A 20,992-nucleotide genomic window follows, 5' to 3' on the forward strand; every position below is an offset into this window, starting at 1 on the left:
TATTAGAGAAATATCATTAATATTTGAGAAAAAGTTTGTACAGTATACAAAGAAAAATGCTTTACTTTTACATTTATTCCAAAATAATCTGTAAAGTAAATATGGATAATACTTTCATATACATTATTCATAAGCTTAGAGTTTTTACTGTTGATGCAACCTGAAAAGATACAGGCAGAAAGAAGATCAGTGATACTAAGGTGTAACTAAATTAACACAGTAACGCTGCAATACCAGAGAGCACTTAGTTCACCTGGTTGATAAATAGCAATGAATGGGTTATAGTTTAGTTACAGTCATTATATGGAAAGGAGAAGGTCATACAAGGAGTGGTTATTCAAAAACAGGCAAGCATTTGGCCTTCATATGTTTCTTTGGTTTTTACATAAGCAGAAAAAAAGGAGAATACGATGGCCTATATAATACAACTAACGAATATCTTCTATTAAAGATTAGTAAGCCCAGGGATTAAAAGAAGTCAGGCATTAAAAGTTTTTTTTTAAAAAAAGGTTTTGATCTGCCTTTCACTTCTACTGCGTATTTATTTAGCTTCCAAGGGAATTTTTTGCTTTGTGATCTTTGCCAAGGCCCTATTTGTATCAAAGATCTCAGTACCTATCTGTTCCTGATGGATAGCACAGAGAAAATCTATTCCCTTCCCTTAGTGTAATAGCAAGCCAGGATGGTTTCTTGTAGAAGTGGCTGCTTTTGATAATGATGATTCATACACAGGGTTAAATGATAAAGGAACTGGTTCCAGAAGATAGCATTTATAGAAGAGCTAATTAACTACCCATTTAGTCGTTCAACATTTTTTCTGAAAGTCACTAAGCTCGGGATTGTGGTAAAATATAAATATCTCATTCTGGATCAATACTACTACCATATACTAATACATAAGAATATCAACAGCAAGCATGTACATAACGTTTACTGTGTGTCAAGCTTACAGTTTATACTTCAGCTTATTCAATAACTACAGAGAGAGAAAGTAACTTTTGTCCAAGGTCACACAGGTAGTTAAGTGCTAGGGGCAGGATTCAAATTCTGGCTCCAGAGCCATATTCTTGACCTCTAAACCAGGGCTTATACTCCTCTGTACTACTGACATTTGGGATCTTTCCTGTGGACAGCAGTCTGTGGATATTTATCCTGTGTAGGATAACAGTAGTACCCCTGGCCTCTACTCACTAGATGCCAGTAGAACTACCTTCCTCCTCCTCCCCCTGCTCCCCCCCACCGGTTTTAACAACTAAAAATGTCTCAAGACATTGCCAACTGTCCACTGGAAGATAAAGTGGCCTCTGATTCAAAACCACAGCTTTAATCTGTTATACCTTTCCTAGAATCAGAACTCTAAGAAGAAAGCTATATGAATATAGATGTATGCATCTATTAAACAAAGTAGAAGTGGTACATTTGTGCTAAGGAAATTCAAAAGGACAAGATTCCTTCTGATTATAGAAGAAATTTAAAGCAGGGAGAGTTTAAGCTGAGGTTTGAATGTAGGTTATGTGTCCCCTCTCTGTGTCCTCTTAATATTTTGTACAGATCCACTATTACTGTATATATTTCCATTACTATTATTATTACTATCATTAATTTCTTTTTGTCTATCTGTCCATTACACTGCTGGCCCTTTGAGGTTAAGGACTATTTCTTTTTTTTTTTTTAATGTATTTATTTATTTTTGGCTGCATTGGGTCTTCAATGCTGCATGCGGGCGGTGAGGAGGGGCTACTGTTCGTTGCAGTGTGCGGGCTTCTCATTGCGGTGGCTTCTCTTGCTGCGGAACGTGGGCTCTAGAGCTCAGGCTCAGAAGTTGTGGCACACGGGCTTAGTTGCTCCACGGCATGTGGGATCTTCCCGGAACAGGGTTCGAACCTGTGTCCCCTGCATTGGCAGGCAGATTCTTAAGCACTGCGCCACCAAGGAAGTCCCAGGACTATTTCTTAATCATCTTTGTAACCCTATGGCCTAATATAGTGTAGAATATATAAGTTCTCAATAGATGCTGATTGAAAGAATGGTTGGTACATAGGATGTGGACATGTAGAAATGCAGAAGAGCACTGTTATACAAAAGAGTGAAGCCACAAAGCATAAAACCTGTTTAATAATCACTGACTACAACTTGTGCCTCTGAAAGAGAGGAGTTGAAATATGGTTGGAATCAGACTCTGGAGAGGTTTTCTATGTTTTGTTAAGGAATCTGTAGTTAACTGAGTAAGTGGGCCCATGCAGTTCAAACTGGCGTTGTTCAAGGGTCAACCATACGTCAAAAATTTAAATGCACATACTTTTTGATTTCACAATTTTACTATTAGGAAATTATTAGGTTAATTTTTGAACCTATATGCATTGATTATGGCAAATGATATTCATAGCAAATTCTGAATTCTCCAAAGTTCCCTATCTAAATTATCACAGCTTGCTACACACAATATATATATATTTGTTCCAAAATTTCTTTTCATAGCGTTGACAATGAAATTAGATCTTCTGATGTTAATGGCATTACCATCCTCAGACTGGATATTCCTATCATAAACATTTCCATCTTCATTGTTTCATCAAATCAACTGTCCAAACTCTGTCAGGTTTGCTTCCACTATAACCCCATTATCCTCACCTCTATAGTTCCACGGCATTGCACGATTTTTAGATCTTTCCCCCAGATTATTAAAGTGTCCCAGTTAGATTCTTACATAATCTTTCATCTCACCTAGTTATCCACTTGCATCAAACTTACCCTCTGAAATAACAAATTATATCATATCACTCTCCTAAAAATATGCCCCAGAAGAAAGTCTCAAGTTCTGGCATTCAAAGTGTTCTTCATTCTGACCTATAGTCTCCCTTTAACCACAGCCTTCCAGGTAGCTAATGCTACAGCCCAGCCAGTCTGACCAAACATTCCCCTATCACAGTGGACAATTTCCTACCCCTTAGCATTACACATCATAGCAACCCTGAGGGGAATCCCCATTTCTACCTATTTTCAATTTTCTAAATTCTACTCACTCTTTGTAGCTCAACACAAATGCTACCTTCTCTGCGGTATCATTCTAAATTACAAATTGCTTCTCTTCGAAACTTCCAAACTACTTTATCCCTCTATATAGCATTCATTTCAATTTGCCTTATATTATAGATATACATATATGTGTATATATATAATCATTAACAAATTTTTAAAATATTTTCCACACATGAGAAAGTGTTGACATAAAATACAAAGACTGAAAAATAAATCTTAAAATTCTTTAAGCATCTTAGAAAAACTCACAAAAAAGGCTATAAATATATTAGAAGATCTATTTAATTAATTAAAAAAGTTAACCAGATAGTTGCTACTGTAAAACCATCAAGTTGACAAATAATAAGAGAGAGAGAAAGAAAAAAAGAGAAGGAAAGAGAGAAGGAAGGAGGGAAGTAGGAAAGAAGTGAGGGAGGGAGGGAGGGAAGGAAGGAAGGAAGGAGGGAGGGAGGGAGGGAGGGAGGGAGGGAGGAAGGAAGGAAGGAAGGTCCAGTTATTTTTGTATCTTCCTCCCAAGCACAGTATTTTATACAGAGCAGGCATTTAATAAGTATTTTAAAACATGAATTAATAATGGCTCACATTTTTTTCATATTTTTTCTTAGATCCATACATTTTTATAAAACTACTTTGAATTTTTAAATATGAACTTCTTGGAATACATGATCATTTTATTTTATTTTTTAATTGAAGTACAGTTACTGTACAATATTATATAAGTTATAGGTGTACAATACAGTGATTCACAATTTTCAAAGCTTAGGCTCCATTTATAGTTATTATAAAATATTTGGCTATATTCCTCATGTTGTACCCTATTTTATACCTAATAGTTTGCACCTCTTACTCCCCTCTCCTTTTCCCTCTCCCCACTGGTAACTACCAATTTGTTTTCTATATCTGTGAGTTTGATTCTTTTTTGTTATATTCACTAATTTGTTGTATTTTTTAGATTCTACACATAAGTGATTACATGATCATTTAAAATTCAATGGATATTTTTCAGAGGGTTGAAGGTAGCCCAGTGTCTACTTTTCCTACCCCCACCAAAACAAAAAACAAAATAAAGCAAAAAAGACTTAATGTTACCTTTTCAACATCAGAGAGAGAAGTTAGTGATTGATTTTGAAGAACCTCTGGTGCAGTGAATGCTCGAAGATCCTGACTGGAAATATTTTCATCTGTAAATGACACACTACCAGATGGCAGCAATAGCAGAGACCATGGAGAAATGATGAAGCCAAGGGCAGCAGGATCAGCTATGCTTACTGGTTTGTAACCATATGGAATGAAAAGAAAAAAGAAAGATAAATGCTTAAAATTAAGTGATTATAGATCACATAAATGAATACCCCAGCATATTCATATATATGTGCAGTTACATACACCAAATCAACATGCTACAAAATGAGAGTGGGTTTCATACACCTAATACTGCTAGCATTATTAACAACAATGCCTTGATTTGGTTTAGTCTTTCAAACTTAGACTAGATGGCAGATCTTAGAAACTAGAAATAGAGAACTTTCATTGTCAGTCATAAGACTATACTGGTTCAAATACTTATCACAGTGATAAAGAGATATGAATAAGAATCAACAGTTCTTACATTTTGTTGGGTGGAGGGTGGTTCATGGATTCCTTTGAGGATTTGGTAAACACTATGGTTGAGAGACGATTTCAGGAAAACTGCCCATAAATATAAAACCCGGTGCTTGGGGACTTCCCTGGTGGTGCAGTGGTTAAGAATTCGCCTGCCAATGCAGGGGACATGGGTTCGAGCCCTGGCCCAGGAAGATCCCACATGCCGTGGAGCAACTAAGCCACAACTACTGAGCCTGTGCTCTAGGGCCTGCAAGCCACAACTACTGAGCCCGTGTGCCCAGAGCCCATGCTCCGCAACAGGAGAAGCCACTGCAATGAGAAGCTCGTGCACCGCAACGAAGAGTAGCCCCCACTCGCCGCAACTAGAGAAAGCCCACGTGAAGCAACGAAGACCCAAGGCAGCCATAAATAAATAAATAAATAAATGAATGAATGAATATATATATATATGTGTGTTCATGGATCTCCTTAGAGCCTGTTTATGGACCCCAGGTTAAGATTCTCTGATTTAGACTACAGTGTTCTGAATGTTCTGAAACTGATAGAAAATAATTCCTTTAATAATTCATCAGATTTAGAATTAGTAGTTTCCAACTACAATGAAATTTTTTTTTTTAAAGAAGATGTTGGGGATAGGAGTTTATTAATTAATTTATTTATTTTTGCTGCGTTGGGTCTTCGCTTCTGTGCGAGGGCTTTCTCTAGTTGTGGCAAGCGGGGGCCACTCTTCATCGCGGTGTGCGGGCCTCTCACTATCGCGGCCTCTATTCTGCCGAGCACAGGCTCCAGATGCGCAGGCTCAGTAGTTGTGGCTCACGGGCCTAGTTGCTCCGTGGCATGTGGGATCCTCCCAGACCAGGGCTCGAACCCGTGTCCCCTGCATTAGCAGACTCTCAACCACTGCACCACCAGGGAAGCCCGAAAGTCTCCTTTTTGCATCAAGATATATATAGTCTTGTATGCATTTATTCATTATTTCAGTAGAATTTCAGGCAGCTCTATGCTACCAAATGTGATCAATGTGGCCTCTAATTTTGCTAAGTTTTGATGTTTGTCTTTATGGGTGCCTAAGAGCTCAGTTTAAGAGTATTTAAAAAAAAAAAGTCCTTAGATTTCAGCAGGCCTCCTCTAAAAGTAAAGCTATACATTGGGCTCAACAAAACAGACTTATTAGAAGGAATATTATTTGACCTCCCATTTCAAAAGGAAATTAAAAAAGGTTTTAAGGTAAATGTTAAATAAAACTGAGTTACAGACGCAAGAAATCTCTATAGGAAGGTCACAGACGGCCATTGCCCACCAATGCCATGATTATTCAATCTGAGTGTGTTACACTGCTCTCTAAGTCAAATCATAAGAAACTGACAGAAGTCTATAGAATAGTTTATCAAACATACAGTATCTATGCTTTCCTAAAAACAACTTTCATTAGAAGTGAATCATCCATCCTTTCTGACTTTTTAACCTCTACCTATGGTCAAGATTCTGATCATCAGAACTTGACTTACGCTGATAAAAAAGTAAACTATTAAAATTCATTTCTCCTTTGAAGATTAAAAAGCCAACTGTACATCCTCCTGCATTCTTATGAATTTTAAACATGTCTTTAACAACTGTGTCAAGGAAGAAAAATGTGTTTGAATGCATCTTTAATCAGTCAGCATATCTTATGTAGCCCTGAGGCCGAGTTACAGACCAGTGGTCCTCACATTCCTACTCAACCACACATCAGGTTGCTAAGAACTTCGACTCAGAATTCTCATGGCAAAATATGTTTCAATGAATCATCATAGCTGTTAAGCTTAGGTATACTGTTGCCTTTCACAGCCACTTTACACACTGTCTTTTACTTGAGATTTTTCTTGTCTCTTTTTTTTTTTTTTTTTTTTTTTTTGCGGTACGCGGGCCTCTCACTGTTGTGGCCTCTCCCGTTGCGGAGCACAGGCTCTGGATGCGCAGGCTCAGCGGCCATGGCTCACGGGCCCAGCCGCTCCGCGGCATATGGGATCCTCCCAGACCGGGGCACGAACCCGTATCCCCTGCATCAGCAGGCGGACTCTCAACCACTGCGCCACCAGGGAGGCCCTTTTCTTGTCTCTTGAGGTAGGATTGTATTGCTATAAACTTCCTTCTAGGTTAGGGTCATTGTGTTTTCACTGTCATTTGTTTCTAGGTATTTTTTGATTTCCTCTTTGATTTCTTCAGTGATCTCTTGGTTACTGAGTAGTGTATTGTTTAGCCTCCATGTGTTTGTATTTTTTAGTTTTTTTCCTGTAATTGATATCTAGTCTCATAGCATTGTGGTCAGAAAAGATACATGGTATGATTTTAATTTTTTAAAATTTACCAAGGCTTGATTTGTGACCTAAGATATGATCTATCCTGGAGAATGTTTTATAAGCACTTGAGAAAAAAAAAGTGTATTCTGTTGCTTTTGGATGGAATGTTCTATAAATATCCATTAAGTCCATCTTGTTTAATGTATCATTTAAAGCTTGTGTTTCCTTATTTATTTTCATTTTGGATGACCTGTCCATTGGTGAAAGTGGGGTGTTAAAGTCCCCTACTATGATTGTGTTACTGTCGATTTCCACTTTTATGGCTGTTAGCATTTGCCTTATGTTTTGAGGTGCTCCTGTGTTGAGTGCATAAATATTTACAATTGCTGTATCTTCTTCCTGGATTGATCCCTTGAACATTATGTAGTGTCCTTCTTTGTCTCTTGTAATAGTCTTTATTTTAAAGTCTATTTTGTCTGATATGAGAATTGCTACTCCAGCTTTCTTCTGATTTCCATTTGCATGGAGTATATTTTTCAATCCCCTCACTTTCATACAGTATGTGTCCCTAGGTCTCAGGTGGGTCTCTTGTAGACAGCATATACATGGGTCTTGTGTTTGTATCCATTCAGCCAGTCTATTATCATTTGGTTGGAGCATTTAATCCATTTACATTTAAGGTAATTATCAATACGTATGCTCCTATTACCATTTTCTTAATTGTTTCAGGATTGTTTTTGTAGGTCTTTTCCTTCTCTTGTGTTTCCTGCCTAGAGAAGTTCCTTTAACATTTGTTGTAAAGCTGGCTTGGTGGTGCTGAATTCTCTTAGATTTTGCTTGTCTGTAAACGTTTTAATTTCTCTGTCAAATCTGAATGAGATCCTTGCTGGGTAGAGTAATCTTGGTTGTAGGTTTTTCCCTTTCATCACTTTAAATATATCCTGCCACTCCCTTCTGGCTTGCAGAGTTTCTGCAGAAAGATCAGCTGTTAACCTTATGGGGATTCCCTTGTATGTTATTGTTGCTTTTCCCTTGCTGCTTTTAATATTTTTTCTTTGTATTTAATTTTTGACAGTTTGATTAATATGTGTCTTGGCGTGTTTCTCCTTGGATTTATCCTACATGGGACTCTCTGTGCTTCCTGGACTTGATTGACTATTTCCTTTCCCATATTAGGGAAGTTTTCAACTATAATCTCTTCAAATATTTTCTCAGTCCCTTTCTTTTTCTCTTCTTCTTCTGGGACCCCAAAAATTCAAAAGTTGGTGCGTTTATTGTTGCCCCAGAGGTCTCTGAGACTGCCCTCAATTCTTTTCATTCTTCTTTCTTTATTCTGCTGTGCAGTAGTTGTTTCCACTATTTTATCTTCAAGCTCACGTATCCATTCTTCTGCCTCAGTTATTCTGTTACTGATTCCTTCTAGAGAATTTTTAATTTCATTTATTGTGTTGTTCATCATTGTTTGTTTGCTCTTTAGCTCTTCTAGGTCCTTGTTAAACATTTCTTGTATTTTCTCCATTCTTTTTCCAAGATTTTGGATCATCTTTACTGTCATTACTCTGAATTCTTTTTCAGGTAGACTGCCTATTTCCTCTTCATTTGTTAGGTCTGGTGGGTTTTTACCTTGCTCCTTAATCTGCTGTGTATTTCTGTCTTCTCATTTTGCTTAACTTACTTTGCCTGGGGTCTCCTTTTTGCAGGCTGCAGGTTTGTAGTTCCTGTTGTTTTTGGTGTCTTCCCCCAGTGGGTGAGGTTGGTTCAGTGGGTTGTGTAAGCATCCTGGTGGAGGGGACTGGTGCCTGTGTTCTGGTGGATGAGGCTGGATCCTGTCTTTCTGGTGGGCAGGACCACGTCCAGTGGTGTGTTTTGGGGTGTCTGTGACTTTATTATGATTTTAGGCAGCCTCTCTGCTAATGGCTGGGGTTGTGTTCCTGTCTTGCTAGTTGTTTGGCATGGGGTGTCCAGCCCCATGGTGCTGGAGCTGGAGCTTGCTGGTCGTTGAGTGGAGCTGGGTCTTAGCGTTGAGATGGAGATCTCTGGAAGAGCCCTCACCAACTGATATTACATAGGGCCTGGAGGTCTCTGGTAGTCCAACATCCTGAACTCAGCTCTCCTTCCTCTGAGGCTCAGTACTGACACCCAGCCGGAGCACCAAGACCCTGTCAGCCTAACAGCCAGGTACATAGGGATTTTCTTGGCTTTTGGGAAGTCTGAGGTTTTCTGCCAGCATTCAGTAGATGTTCTGTAGGAGTTGTTCCACATGCAGATATACTTTTGATGTATTTGTGGGGAGGAAGGTGATCTCCACATCTTACTCCTCCGCCATCTTGAAAATCCTCCCCCACATCATCTTTTAAAAGCTTCTTCTTGGGTATCTCATGCACAAATACCACAGAATCAGGGCTTCCCTGGTGGCGCAGTGGTTAAGAATCCACCTGCCAATGCAGGGGACACGGGTTCGAGCCCTGGTCCGGGAAGATCCCACATGCTGCGGAGCAACTAAGCCCGTGCACCACAACTACTGAGCCTGTGCTCTAGAGCCTGCGAGCCACAACTACTGAAGCCCGTACACCTAGAGCCTGTTCTCCGCAACAAGAGAAGCCACTGCAATGGGAAGCCTACGCACCGCAACGAAGAGTAGCCCCCACTCGCCGCAACTAGAGAAAGCCCGTGTGCAGCAACGAAGACCCAACACAGCCAAAAATAAAAATAAAATAAATAAATTTACAAATACCACAGAATCCAGCCAGAGAAGAACTCAAACAAGGCAGAAGAATATTTTCTTTGCCAAAGGATGCTATTCAAAATATTGAGATTTCACATGTCATGGACATAATAAAATGGTCTGTAATCAGTTCTTTTCAAATTAGCAACTAAACGGAACAAACACTAGGAGACCAATTCAGAAGGCAATGAATTAATATCTGTTATGAGATGATGATGGCCTGGAACCACAGTGGTAGTGAGAACCTGTTGGAATGCAAGTGTATCTAGAGGCAGTGACAACAAAATTTCCTGACAGACTGGATGTGGAGTGAGAGAAAGAGGGGAATCAGGATGATTCCAAGGGTTTGGTCTCAGGAACAGTAAGGATGGAGTGTCATCAACTGAGAGTAAGAAGACTGTAAGAATAGCATAGGTTGCTGAGGTAGGAGCTGGGAGATAGTGGTAGTAATTAGAACTTTACTTTGGGACCTATTAAGTTTAAGATATCTGTTAGATATTCAAATGGAGGTGTCAAATATGCAGTTGGATCTCAAGTTTGGGAGAAAGGTCTGAATTGGGGAGTTACTGGTCTAATAGATGGTACTGAAAGCCTTATACTGGATGAGATGACCAAAAAGTGAGTTAAGATAGAAAAGAAATCAAGGACATTGGACAGTGCTGTGGGGTACTCCAACTTTAAGACCAATTGCTCCTCTCAGTCTTTTCTTCCAGCTTGCTGAACCTAAGAGAGGAGGATGGGATTCTAACTCTCATGCCTAATTCCTGTCATCCTTATTTGGGGACAGAATTATGATTTCTGGTATATCTGTTACCATTTGAATTTATACATTATTAGGGATCACAGCTAACACAGAAGCATGAATGCCATCCAGAAGTCTAAATGCTATGTCTTGTCCTGTCATTCTTGGTACTGGTATCCACTCAGACCTGAAAAGAGTTTGCTGCACTCCTCCTCCTCGTCCCAGGCAACAGACTGACCCTACCCTCTCCTTGACAGGGTAGCACAGAACAGAAACTGTTGAAGGTGAAAGTAATCTATAATTGCTTATCACCTTGAAATTAAGAGGTTTACCCACTTATTAGCACAATGAAGATCAGCAAAACTAATACTCTGACAAGAACTGTATCTTTCAACTTTTGCTTTATACAATGGGTTTTTGTTTCTTTGTGTTTACTGAACATCTAAAGTATACCCTTATTTTAAGTACTATATATTTAAACATAATATTCTCAAAATTACAAGTCATTTGTTCATAGAGTCCATAGTTTTATTGGGGAGATAAAATGTATTCATAAATAAATACAAGATAAAAAGTATAAGGTATTTAAAAGACAATACAAAAGGAAATTTAGAGGAAATTACTTCAGTTACAATGAAGAGAGAATTAAGTTTTTTCAATATTTGTGGTCCTTTAAGACAAGTAAGATTTGACCATGGTTAAGAGGGAGATTCCAAAGAGAAGAAACAGCCAAAGCAAAGGCATATGGTCAGGAAATTATTAAGTTTGTACAAGGAACAAACTCCAAGAATTTGGAGCACAGGAATGGTAGAGAGCAGTGAGAAACAGAATTACCAACGTGGGTCATATTTTTACTTGTTAAAAAACACACATACAAATAAATGACACAGATATTTTCGTTGCTTTCAAATGTGATTTTTAAACGTCTTGTAATAAAGCTAAAGCAGCCGTGACAACAAACTACACTGTTGTCAAATTCCCAAAGCACACACACAACATTTAAGTGCTCCATTCTTCAGAAAACAAACCACAAAATATATTTTTCAATAACTGTAAAGGGTCATGCAAACCTTCAAGTGAGGAAATTTAGAGTCATGGCTACAATCAGTCTAATTCACCCTCCTTCTCTAACTAAAAGAAAGGAATTTAAAGCAAATGTATTCAAAATCCTTCAAAGAATGCTAACAAAAGAATATTTAAAAATGGAATTCCAGAAGCTTGTAATTTGGTGTCCCATAATGTTTTAGTTGTGTGATGACTGTCCTCAAGAATGTTATTATTGTTTAAAAGTAAATCTGATGTGAACTGATTCCAGGACTCAAATGATTCTATTTAAAGACTTTTCCAAACATTCCACAGAGAAAGTTGCTTAATCAAAATTTCAAGCAGTTAGAGGCAAAGTTATAAATAAGCAGAAATTTGATATGCAAAGAAACATCTTAGAGTTTCTTTCCAATGTTCCCTTAAACTAAGCCCCATACCTATATGTTTCCCCCCCACTGAGGGGTCTTACCATTTCCTTTAGATTGTCCCCTTCATTTAATTTTCTTGGCCTTCCAGTTACAGTATAAAAATTAGAGAAATGATCATAACTGGATAACAAACATGATGAGGCAAAACAATCGAAAGTATCAGCAAATCATCTAAAACACTTAGAACAACAACAAAACCATTTTGACCTGAAAAGTCCCTTTGCCTATCTAAGCACATATATGTTCTATTATAGTACTTGGCAAAAATCTATGCAGAGGCCACTGTTTCAAACTCTGAAGGATCTGATGAAGTCATTCTATGATACAGAATTCTCTCAAAAATTCAGTTCATGTGTGCATAAAAATACACACACAGACAGTGGAAAATCAATCATCTGGTGTAACAATGTACAAACAGAAAAAAATATGGTTTAGAATATTTCCCCTATATTTTAACATTTTCTTGATAGTAAAGCTTTGTGATAAACTGTTTAAGGTTCACTGCAACTCACCAAGAAAAAAAAGGAGAGGACTCAAATCAATAAAATTAGAAATGAAAAAGGAAAAGTTACAATGGACACCACAGAAATACAAAGGATCGTAAGAGACTGCTACAAACAACTATATGCCAATAAAATGGACAACCAAGAAGAAATGGACAAATTCTTAGAAAGATACAACCTTCTAAGACCAGACTAGGAAGAAATAGAAAATATGAACAGACCAATCACAAGTACTGAAATTGAAACTGTAATTAAAAAACTCCAGGATGGATGGCTTCACAGGTGAATTCTATCAAACATTTAGAGAAGAGCTAACACCTATCCTTCTCAAACTCTTTCAAAAATTGCAGAAAAGGAACACTCCCAGGGCCATTCTATGAGGCCACCATCACCATGATACCAAAACCAGACAAAGATACCACAAAAAAAGAAAATTACAGGCCAATATCACTGATGAACATAGATGCAAAAATACTCAACAAAATACTAGCAAATCAAATCCAACAATACATTAAAAGGATCATACACCATGATCAAGTAGGATTTATCTTAGAGATGCAAGGGTTCTTCAAAACCTGCAAATCAGTGTGATACACCACATTAACAAACTGAAGAATAAAAACCGTATGATCATCTCAATACATATAGAAAAAGCTTCTGACAAAATTCAACACCAATTTATGATAAAAGGTCTCCAGAAAGTGGGAATAGAGGGAACTTACTTCAACATAATAAAAGGCATATATGACAAACCCATAGCTAACATCATTCTCAACAGTGAAAAGCTGAAAGCATTCCCTGTAAGATCAGGAACAAGGCAAGGACGTCCACTGTCACCACTTTTATTCAACACAGTTTTGGAAGTCCTTGCCATGGCAATCAGAGAAGGAAAAGAAATAAAAGGAGGACTTGCCTGGTGTTGCAGTGGTTAAGAATCCGCCCACCAATGCAGGGGACACAGGTTCGAGCCTTGGTCCAGGAAGCTCCCACATGCTGTGGAGCAACTAAGCCCATGTGCCATAACTACTGAGCCTGCGCTCTAGAGCCTGTGAGCCACAACTACTGAAGCCCGCATGCTTAGAGCCCGTGCTCCACAACAAGAGAAGCCATCGCAATGAGAAGTCTGTGCACTGCAATGAACAGTAGCCCCCGCTCGCCACAACTAGAGAAAGCCTGCATGCAGCAACAAAGGCCCAACACAACCAAAAATAAATAAATTAAAATAAATTAAAAAGAAATAAAAGGAATACAAATTGGAAGTAAAACTGTCAAATATTTGCAGATGACATGGTACTATACAAAGAAAATCCTAAAGATGCTACCAGAAAACTACTAGAGCTCATCAATAAATTCAGTAAAGCTGCAGGACACAAAATTAATACACAAAAATCTCTTGTATTCCTACATACTAATAACAAAAGGTCAGAAAGAGAAATTAAGGAAATAATCCCATTTACCATCGCATCAAAAAGAATAAAATACTGAGGAATAAACCTACCTATGTAGACAAAAGACTTCTACTCCGAAAACTATAAAATGCTGATGAAAGAAATTGGAGATGACACCAACAGATGCAAGGATATACCATGTTCTTGTATTGGAAGACCCAATATTGTCAAAATGACTATACTATCTAAGGCAATCTACAGATTCAATGCAATCCCTATCAAATTACCAATGGCATTTTTCACACAACTAGAACAAAAAATTCTAAAATTTATATGGAAACACAAAGACCCAAAATAGCCAAAGCAATCCTCAGAAAGAAAAACAGTTGGAGAAATCAGACTCCCTGACTTCAGACTATACTACAAAGCTACAGCAATCAAAACATCATGATACAGATGATGCAAAAGTAGAAATATAGATCAATGGAACAGGATAGAAAGTCCAGAAATAAACTCATGTACCCATTGTCAATTAATCTATGACAAAGGGGGCAAGAATACATAATGGAGAAAAAACACTCTCTTCAATAAGTTGTGCTGGGAAAACTGGAAAGCTACATGTAAAAGAATGGAATTAGTATACTCTCTAACACCACACACAAAAATAAACTCCAAATGGATCAAAGAGCTAAATATAAGGCCAGTTACTGTAAAACGCTTAGAGGAAAACATAGGCTTTTTGACATAAATCACAGCAATAACTTTTGTGATCCACCTCCTACAGTAATGAATATAAAAATAAACAAATGGGACCTAATTAAACTAATTAAACTTAAATGCTTCTGCACAGCAAAGGAAACCATAAACAAAATGAAAAGATGGCCCACAGAATGGGAGTAAATAGCTGCAAATTAAGCAAGCGACAAGGGATTAGTCTCCAAAATATACAAACAGCTCTGTGTCAAAAAAACAAACAACCCAATCAAAAAAAAAATGGTCAGAAGATCTAAATAGACATTTCTCCAAAGAAAACATACAGATGGCCAAAAAGCACATGAAAAGATGCTTAACATCACTAATTATCAGAGAAATGCAAATCAAAACTACAGCGAGGTATCACCTCACACCGGTCAGAATGGCCATCATCAAAAAGTCTATAGACAGAGGCTTCCCTGGTGGCGCAGTAGTTGAGAATCCGCCTGCCAGTGCAGGGAACACGGGTTCGATCCCTGGTCCTGGAAGATCCCACATGCCGCAGAGCAACTTAAGCCCATGCACCACAACTACTGAGCCTGCACTCTAGAGCCCGTGAGCCACAACTACTGAGCCCGTGTGCCACAACTACTGAAGCCTGTGTGCCCTAAAGCCCGCACACCGCAACTACTGAGCCCACGCGCTACAACTACTGAAGCCTGCATGCTCTAGGGCCCGCGTGCTGCAACTACTGACGCCCATGTGCCTAGAGCCTGTGCTCTGCAACAAGAAAAGCCACCACAATGAGAAGCCCGCGCACAACGAAAAGTAGCCCCTGCTTGCAGCAACCAGAGAAAGCCCACACGTAGCAATGAATACCCAACGCAGCTAAAAATAAAAACATTAATGAAAAAAAGACATCTGTATAATATAAATTGATAATGATCATCTCTTCAAAGACATTTTACATCATGTAAATTTTCTTGATGTAGCCAATCATTCAACAGCATTTAATAAACTCCTATAAGCCTTTGGTCCTCAAGAACTTATGTTCTTTTTTTTTTTTTTTTTTTAAATTTTTATTTATTTATTTATTTATTCATTTATTTATGGCTGTGTTGGCTCTTCGTTTCTGTGTGAGGGCTTTCTCTAGTTGCGGCAAGTGGGGGCCACTCCTCATCGCGGTGCGCGGGCCTCTCACTATCGCGGCCTCTCGTTGCGGAGCACAGGCTCCAGACGCGCAGGCTCAGTATTTGTGGCTCACGGGGCTAGTTGCTCCGCGGCATGTGGGATCTTCCCAGACCGGGGCTCGAACCCCTGTCCCCTGCATTGGCAGGCAGATTCTCAACCACTGCACCACCAGGGAAGCCCAGAACTTATGTTCTGATATAGTATGTCTCAGACTTTGCTAAGCATCCAAATCTCTAAACTCACCTAGGAGATTTAAAAATATATAAGATAAACTGTCAGCTTCATATCATTCCTTTTATTATCTGACTTCATTAATTTAGTATATAGTCTCATTTAATAAGAGAGGCAGTAATGTGTAATGGTTAGGACTAAAGCCAGAATCCCTGGGTTCAGATCCTAGGTTTGACATTTGTAGCTTACATTACGATCTTAAATAAGTTACTTGGCCTCTCTGTGCCTCAATTTCCTCATCTGAATAGATAAGGCTGCTGTGGGGATTAATGCAAAAAGCACTTAGAACTGTTTCTCGCACACAGAAAATGCAATACAAAAGTAGTAGCTATTATTATTTAATAAAACTCTGAAGATACCAGATGCAGACAGTATATCTAAGAAAAGTCTCTACTTAGTTCATCTTCAATCACGTATTTAGCTTCTTCCCCCACAATGGAAGACAAGGAACATACCATACATAACAAGTACTATTTCAGAATAACAAACTTCTCAAATTGCTCTATTTTAGATCTTTGGGGATTTGGGGGGCATTTCTTACCTAAAAGTCATACTAGAAATACAGATGATTTAAGATACAAAGTATCCTAAAATACTGTTTTTTTCTTTAATTCCTTGGGGAATATATCTTCTATAAGTGTTCTATTTATTGCATGGCATTTCTAGTTAGCATAGATCCCAAATTTAGAAAAATCAGTTTAAAATTTTACAAGCAAGGAACTTTGTACTTGCTGAGTAACTAACTACACATGTGAAATTGGTTTTACGGTACCTAGTCATTATCTTCAGGTATAACATGAATTATTAGATTCATGTTAATAAAAAATTATCTGAATGTACACATATCAACTATAGTAAGAACACACAATTTTAGAAATTTTTATTTGTAATAGAATGTACAGCATTCTGATAACACAAAATTATGCAAACTCGTCAGTCTAAATTGATATATATGAGCTTTTCTTCACTAGAATAGGAAAAGACATTTTTATCTCTTACTGATGACATTTAATCACACAAACACACACATTCTTTTCACTAAACACAAGCAAGCCACCTATCCAAACCACAACCACTGGAATCTTGGTATGACTTACGCATCAATTAGGCTTTTAGTAGTTTTGTTTTGTTTTGTTATGTACTTGCAAGACTCTTGAGGTAATTCCAAACCATGCATCTTCATAACAAAACACTAATGAGATCTGAGTTTTACAAAAGTGATATATGTATGTAATCTATATTAGTAAAACTAAATTGGTTATGATTATTAAAAGCAATAGGGTTTAAATACCTGGACAATATGGATAGAAGGCAGCAGGTCTCTTAGCCTTTGCCCTCCTTTTCAGCAAACCTCTTTGGCCACCTGATCAGCATTATAGAAACAGTTGTAGAAATATTTCTTCCTTCCGTTCTTATCATATTCTGAAAAAACTGCCCACTTTGTTCCCTTAGCATATTAAGTTCCTCCTCTCTGATTTTTCTTTAGTGTTCACCTTTCCCACCAATGTTCTTTACCCACATCAATAAAAACTGCACACCTCAAAATTATATGACAAAATACTGAACAAAATGCTTCTGTAACTCTGTTTTCACACATTTCTTCTAGAATATAAGTGGTTTAAGAATAGGAAATATGAATTTCCTAAAGATCAAGTACAACACCATTATGAAAAGGTAATTGCAATACTTGAAAAAAATGAATTTGTTTACAATGCTAACTCTAGACCACCAGTCCACACCTTTTAAAGGTGTCCTCTGCCCTGATCTACGACAATAACTTATCAATTTACATTCTGCTGGTCACAAAAAAATTTTATTTTGAATCTCTATTATGAAGAAAAAGTTTTCTTTCAACTTTCGAACACCAGGAACTCTAAATTATTCACTGAGGGAATATTCTGGATCTTCATTTTATTCACCAATCTTTATTACTTGTAATTACATTTTCAAGTATGATTCAAGGGAAGTGTCAGCTTTTTTAACTGGAATACTAAAACAAACTTATTTACAAAGTATCTGATTTTGAGGGCTTAGGGGTAATTGAGAAAGCAGAGTCCTCCTGTCTTTTAACTCACAGGATATCTGTGTGAATTCTGGAGACAGGGCACAGGATTCTATACAGTATTTTCTAAAAGCTTCCTGGGGGACTTCCCTGGTGGTTCAGTGGTTAAGAATCCGCCTGCCAATGTAGGGGACACGGGCTTGATCTCTGGTCCGGGAAGATCCCACATGCCACGGGGCAACTAAGCCCATGTGCCGCAACTACTGAGCCCGCGCGCCGCAACTGCTGAAGCCCGCACACTCTGGGGCCTGCGTGCTACAACTACTGAAGCCCACGCCTAGAGCCCATGCTCCGCAACAAGAGAAGCCACCACAATGAGAAGCCCTCACACCACAACAAAGTGCAGCAATGAAGACCCAGCACAGCCAAATTAATTAATTAACTAATTAATTAATTTTAAAAAGACTTATCAAATTGTATATTAAAAAAAAGCTTCCTGGGGATTCAGATGGGCACACCAATCTACCCGACACACAAACAGGAACCAATGCCCTTATCAGGGGCGATAAAATAGTATCATAGCTCAATTAAGTTGCGTCTTGACCTTGTACTTGCTCCAGCTCTATGTCAACTAACTAATACTAAGGATATCATGAGATGGAATATGTATGGCTTTAAATCCTTCCTTAAAGCTTAAAATTTTTTTTCACTTTATGAAGCCATGAATGAGGCATTTAATAAGAGATATGGTAAGCCAGAAAGTGTTACAAGAAACTATTTTATCAAATTATAATAAAGTCATTTTGTATTAGAAAGGCAGAATGACTACCAGAAATAATTTTAGACTAGAAGGGAGACCTAAACAGCTCTTCTCTATAAGAGGGAAGCTGATTAAATGGCACCAAACTGAGGATGTCATTGACTGTGCATTTAGAAATGAACTCCCTTATGCAGCTGATAAAATTATCTTTATTTGGCTTTTTTTTCTATCCTGTTCCCAAAGGAAAGCAAACTGCAAATGAACTTCCAATGCACTTTGCTTCTTTTCCGACACTTTCTTAAATCCAATGAATATCTACATTGTATCTCTTCAAACCTTGAGGTGAGCACCTTTGATCTCTTCTACCCTGATATGTCAATGTGGTATTAAGCATACAACCAGTATGTGGAAAACATCCTGGGATTAATACCCATTTTTTATTTCCCCAAGGAGGGCCTAAACTTTGAGAGCAAAACTGTTTCTTACGTCTATCATATTTTAGGCTGTAGACTTCCAATAAACAAATTTGCTTGAAGGTGGTTTCTTTCTTAAAATGCACAAATCATATCTTATTTGAGTATTCCATTCAAGCAGTTGCAAAAATGTTAATCTTGAATAGTAAAGTCTATTTAAAAGCTTGATTTTATTGCTAGTTTAACAATTTTGTCTAAGCAAGCTTGGAACCAAGTGCTAAGCTTCTGAAAGCACTGGCGTTTCTGTTGCCACCTAACAACTTCATGACAGGCCCTGTAGATCACACAACTGCCACATTATATTTTGCCAGACAAAATAAATTATAACTGAGGTAATTAGCAATAGAAATAACTTTTATAGTAAAGGCCCTTTATAAAGCAGCGGGTTTGGGGTTTCCCCCCGCCCCAATACAGACAAAGTTTCAGGTTAAAGGAGATCTTCTTCCACCCTTGTTACCTGCATAAAGCTGGGGAAAAAAAGAAAACAAAATTTTTAAAAGTGAACTCACCAACTTCTCTTCACTTTGAAGGACCTGGAATTCATACAAAGACTGAAAAACCAATAATATCAAGGGTGACTGTCATTTATTTCATTTTTGAGGAACTAGATGAAAAGGTCAATGAAGATTAGTGTATATTTTCAGTTTGCAGAGGAAGGAAATAGTATTCCAGAAAGAAACTGGCTTGATGTATGATGACATGCTTCCACATAACCATGATCTGTAGCTGCTTATGAAAAACATTTCTGTGCTCACTAATGCTATTCTCTGCTGCTCTTCAGACTACCATCCTCCTATTTTACATGTTAAAGAAATTTTGCTTCTCAAAGGGAAAAGGAGGGAGAGGGCTTATTTGAATGGTAAACTATTTTCCAAAAAGAAATATAATGATATATTTCTTGTAAAAATGTTAACCATGACTGACACACATCACCCCAAGAAAAATCTTAACCTGTTACTAAATGATACAAAGCATAAAGCCCCCTTCTAATTTCTATATTTGAGAAAAGAAACATGAGAATTGCAAAATGTTTTCTTTAAAAAGCTTAGTTACATAATATGGAAAAATCTCGGTCAGAATGTTGAATAAAAGAAGTCAGACACAAAAGAGTTCACATTGTATGATTCTATTTATATGATGCTTAAAGATTGTTTAAAAACTTATTTATGTGATATCTTATAATGATTATTCTTGGTAACCAAGAATTGATTAGGAGGAAGCAGGAGAGAAGCCTTCCCGGGTGTTAGAAATGATCTAGGCAGTGGTTATATGAGTGTACACATTTATAAAATTTATCTATCAGGCAGTACAATTAATAATGCTCTTTACTATATATATTATACCTCATTTAAAACAATTCCTGTAAGTATTAAATTAAAACAATAAATACAGTAAAATTACATTTGTCAGCAAAGATGGGGCTAGAGAGCATGGCCTGTAGCTACTTTCCTCTCTAAACGTATGACTCTTTAAATTTATAAAATGGCCTATTTGTCACATCTAGAGCCAAAAGAATTTCAAATCAAAACATGGTATACTGACAATAGTTGTAGGGGAAGGGTGGTTTACTACAAGTGCTTCATACACTTGTTAAACAACGCACATTATTCATTCTAAGAATGTCAGATATTAAATTAATTTCATGTTTCATAGTTTGTTTCCAGGGAACAAATGGGGTAACTTTACCTGGTTCAAACACATTTAACTTGAAGGACCTGTTAATTCCGGCCTTATGTAGGCAGGGCAAGATGTAGCATGTCAAAGACAACTAATACACCCTGTTAATCAAGAAAATTACTATTGTAAATAATTAGGAATGTAATATAAACAGACTAGTTAGGATTTGGTCTTTAAAAGCTGCATAGACTATACAAAGATTTACTCAAAAG

General features: G+C 37.6%; 1 protein-coding gene across 2 annotated transcripts in view; it reads right to left on the bottom strand.

Moving 5' to 3' along the window:
• The window catches only part of PTPN13 (protein tyrosine phosphatase non-receptor type 13), a gene marked incomplete at its 5' end in the record, with an annotated part of 165,821 nt that overhangs the window by 137,204 nt on the left and 7,625 nt on the right, over window positions 1–20,992 (bottom strand). For both annotated transcript variants that reach the window (XM_079712031.1, XM_079712030.1), the window contains one exon: window positions 4,129–4,307. In XM_079712031.1, the coding sequence (XP_079568157.1) occupies window positions 4,129–4,307 (179 nt within the window). The remainder of the gene's footprint in view (window positions 1–4,128; window positions 4,308–20,992) is intronic.

The sequence above is a fragment of the Hyperoodon ampullatus genome, assembly GCF_949752795.1.
Source record: "Hyperoodon ampullatus genome assembly, chromosome: 1".
Lineage (NCBI taxonomy): Eukaryota > Metazoa > Chordata > Mammalia > Artiodactyla > Ziphiidae > Hyperoodon > Hyperoodon ampullatus.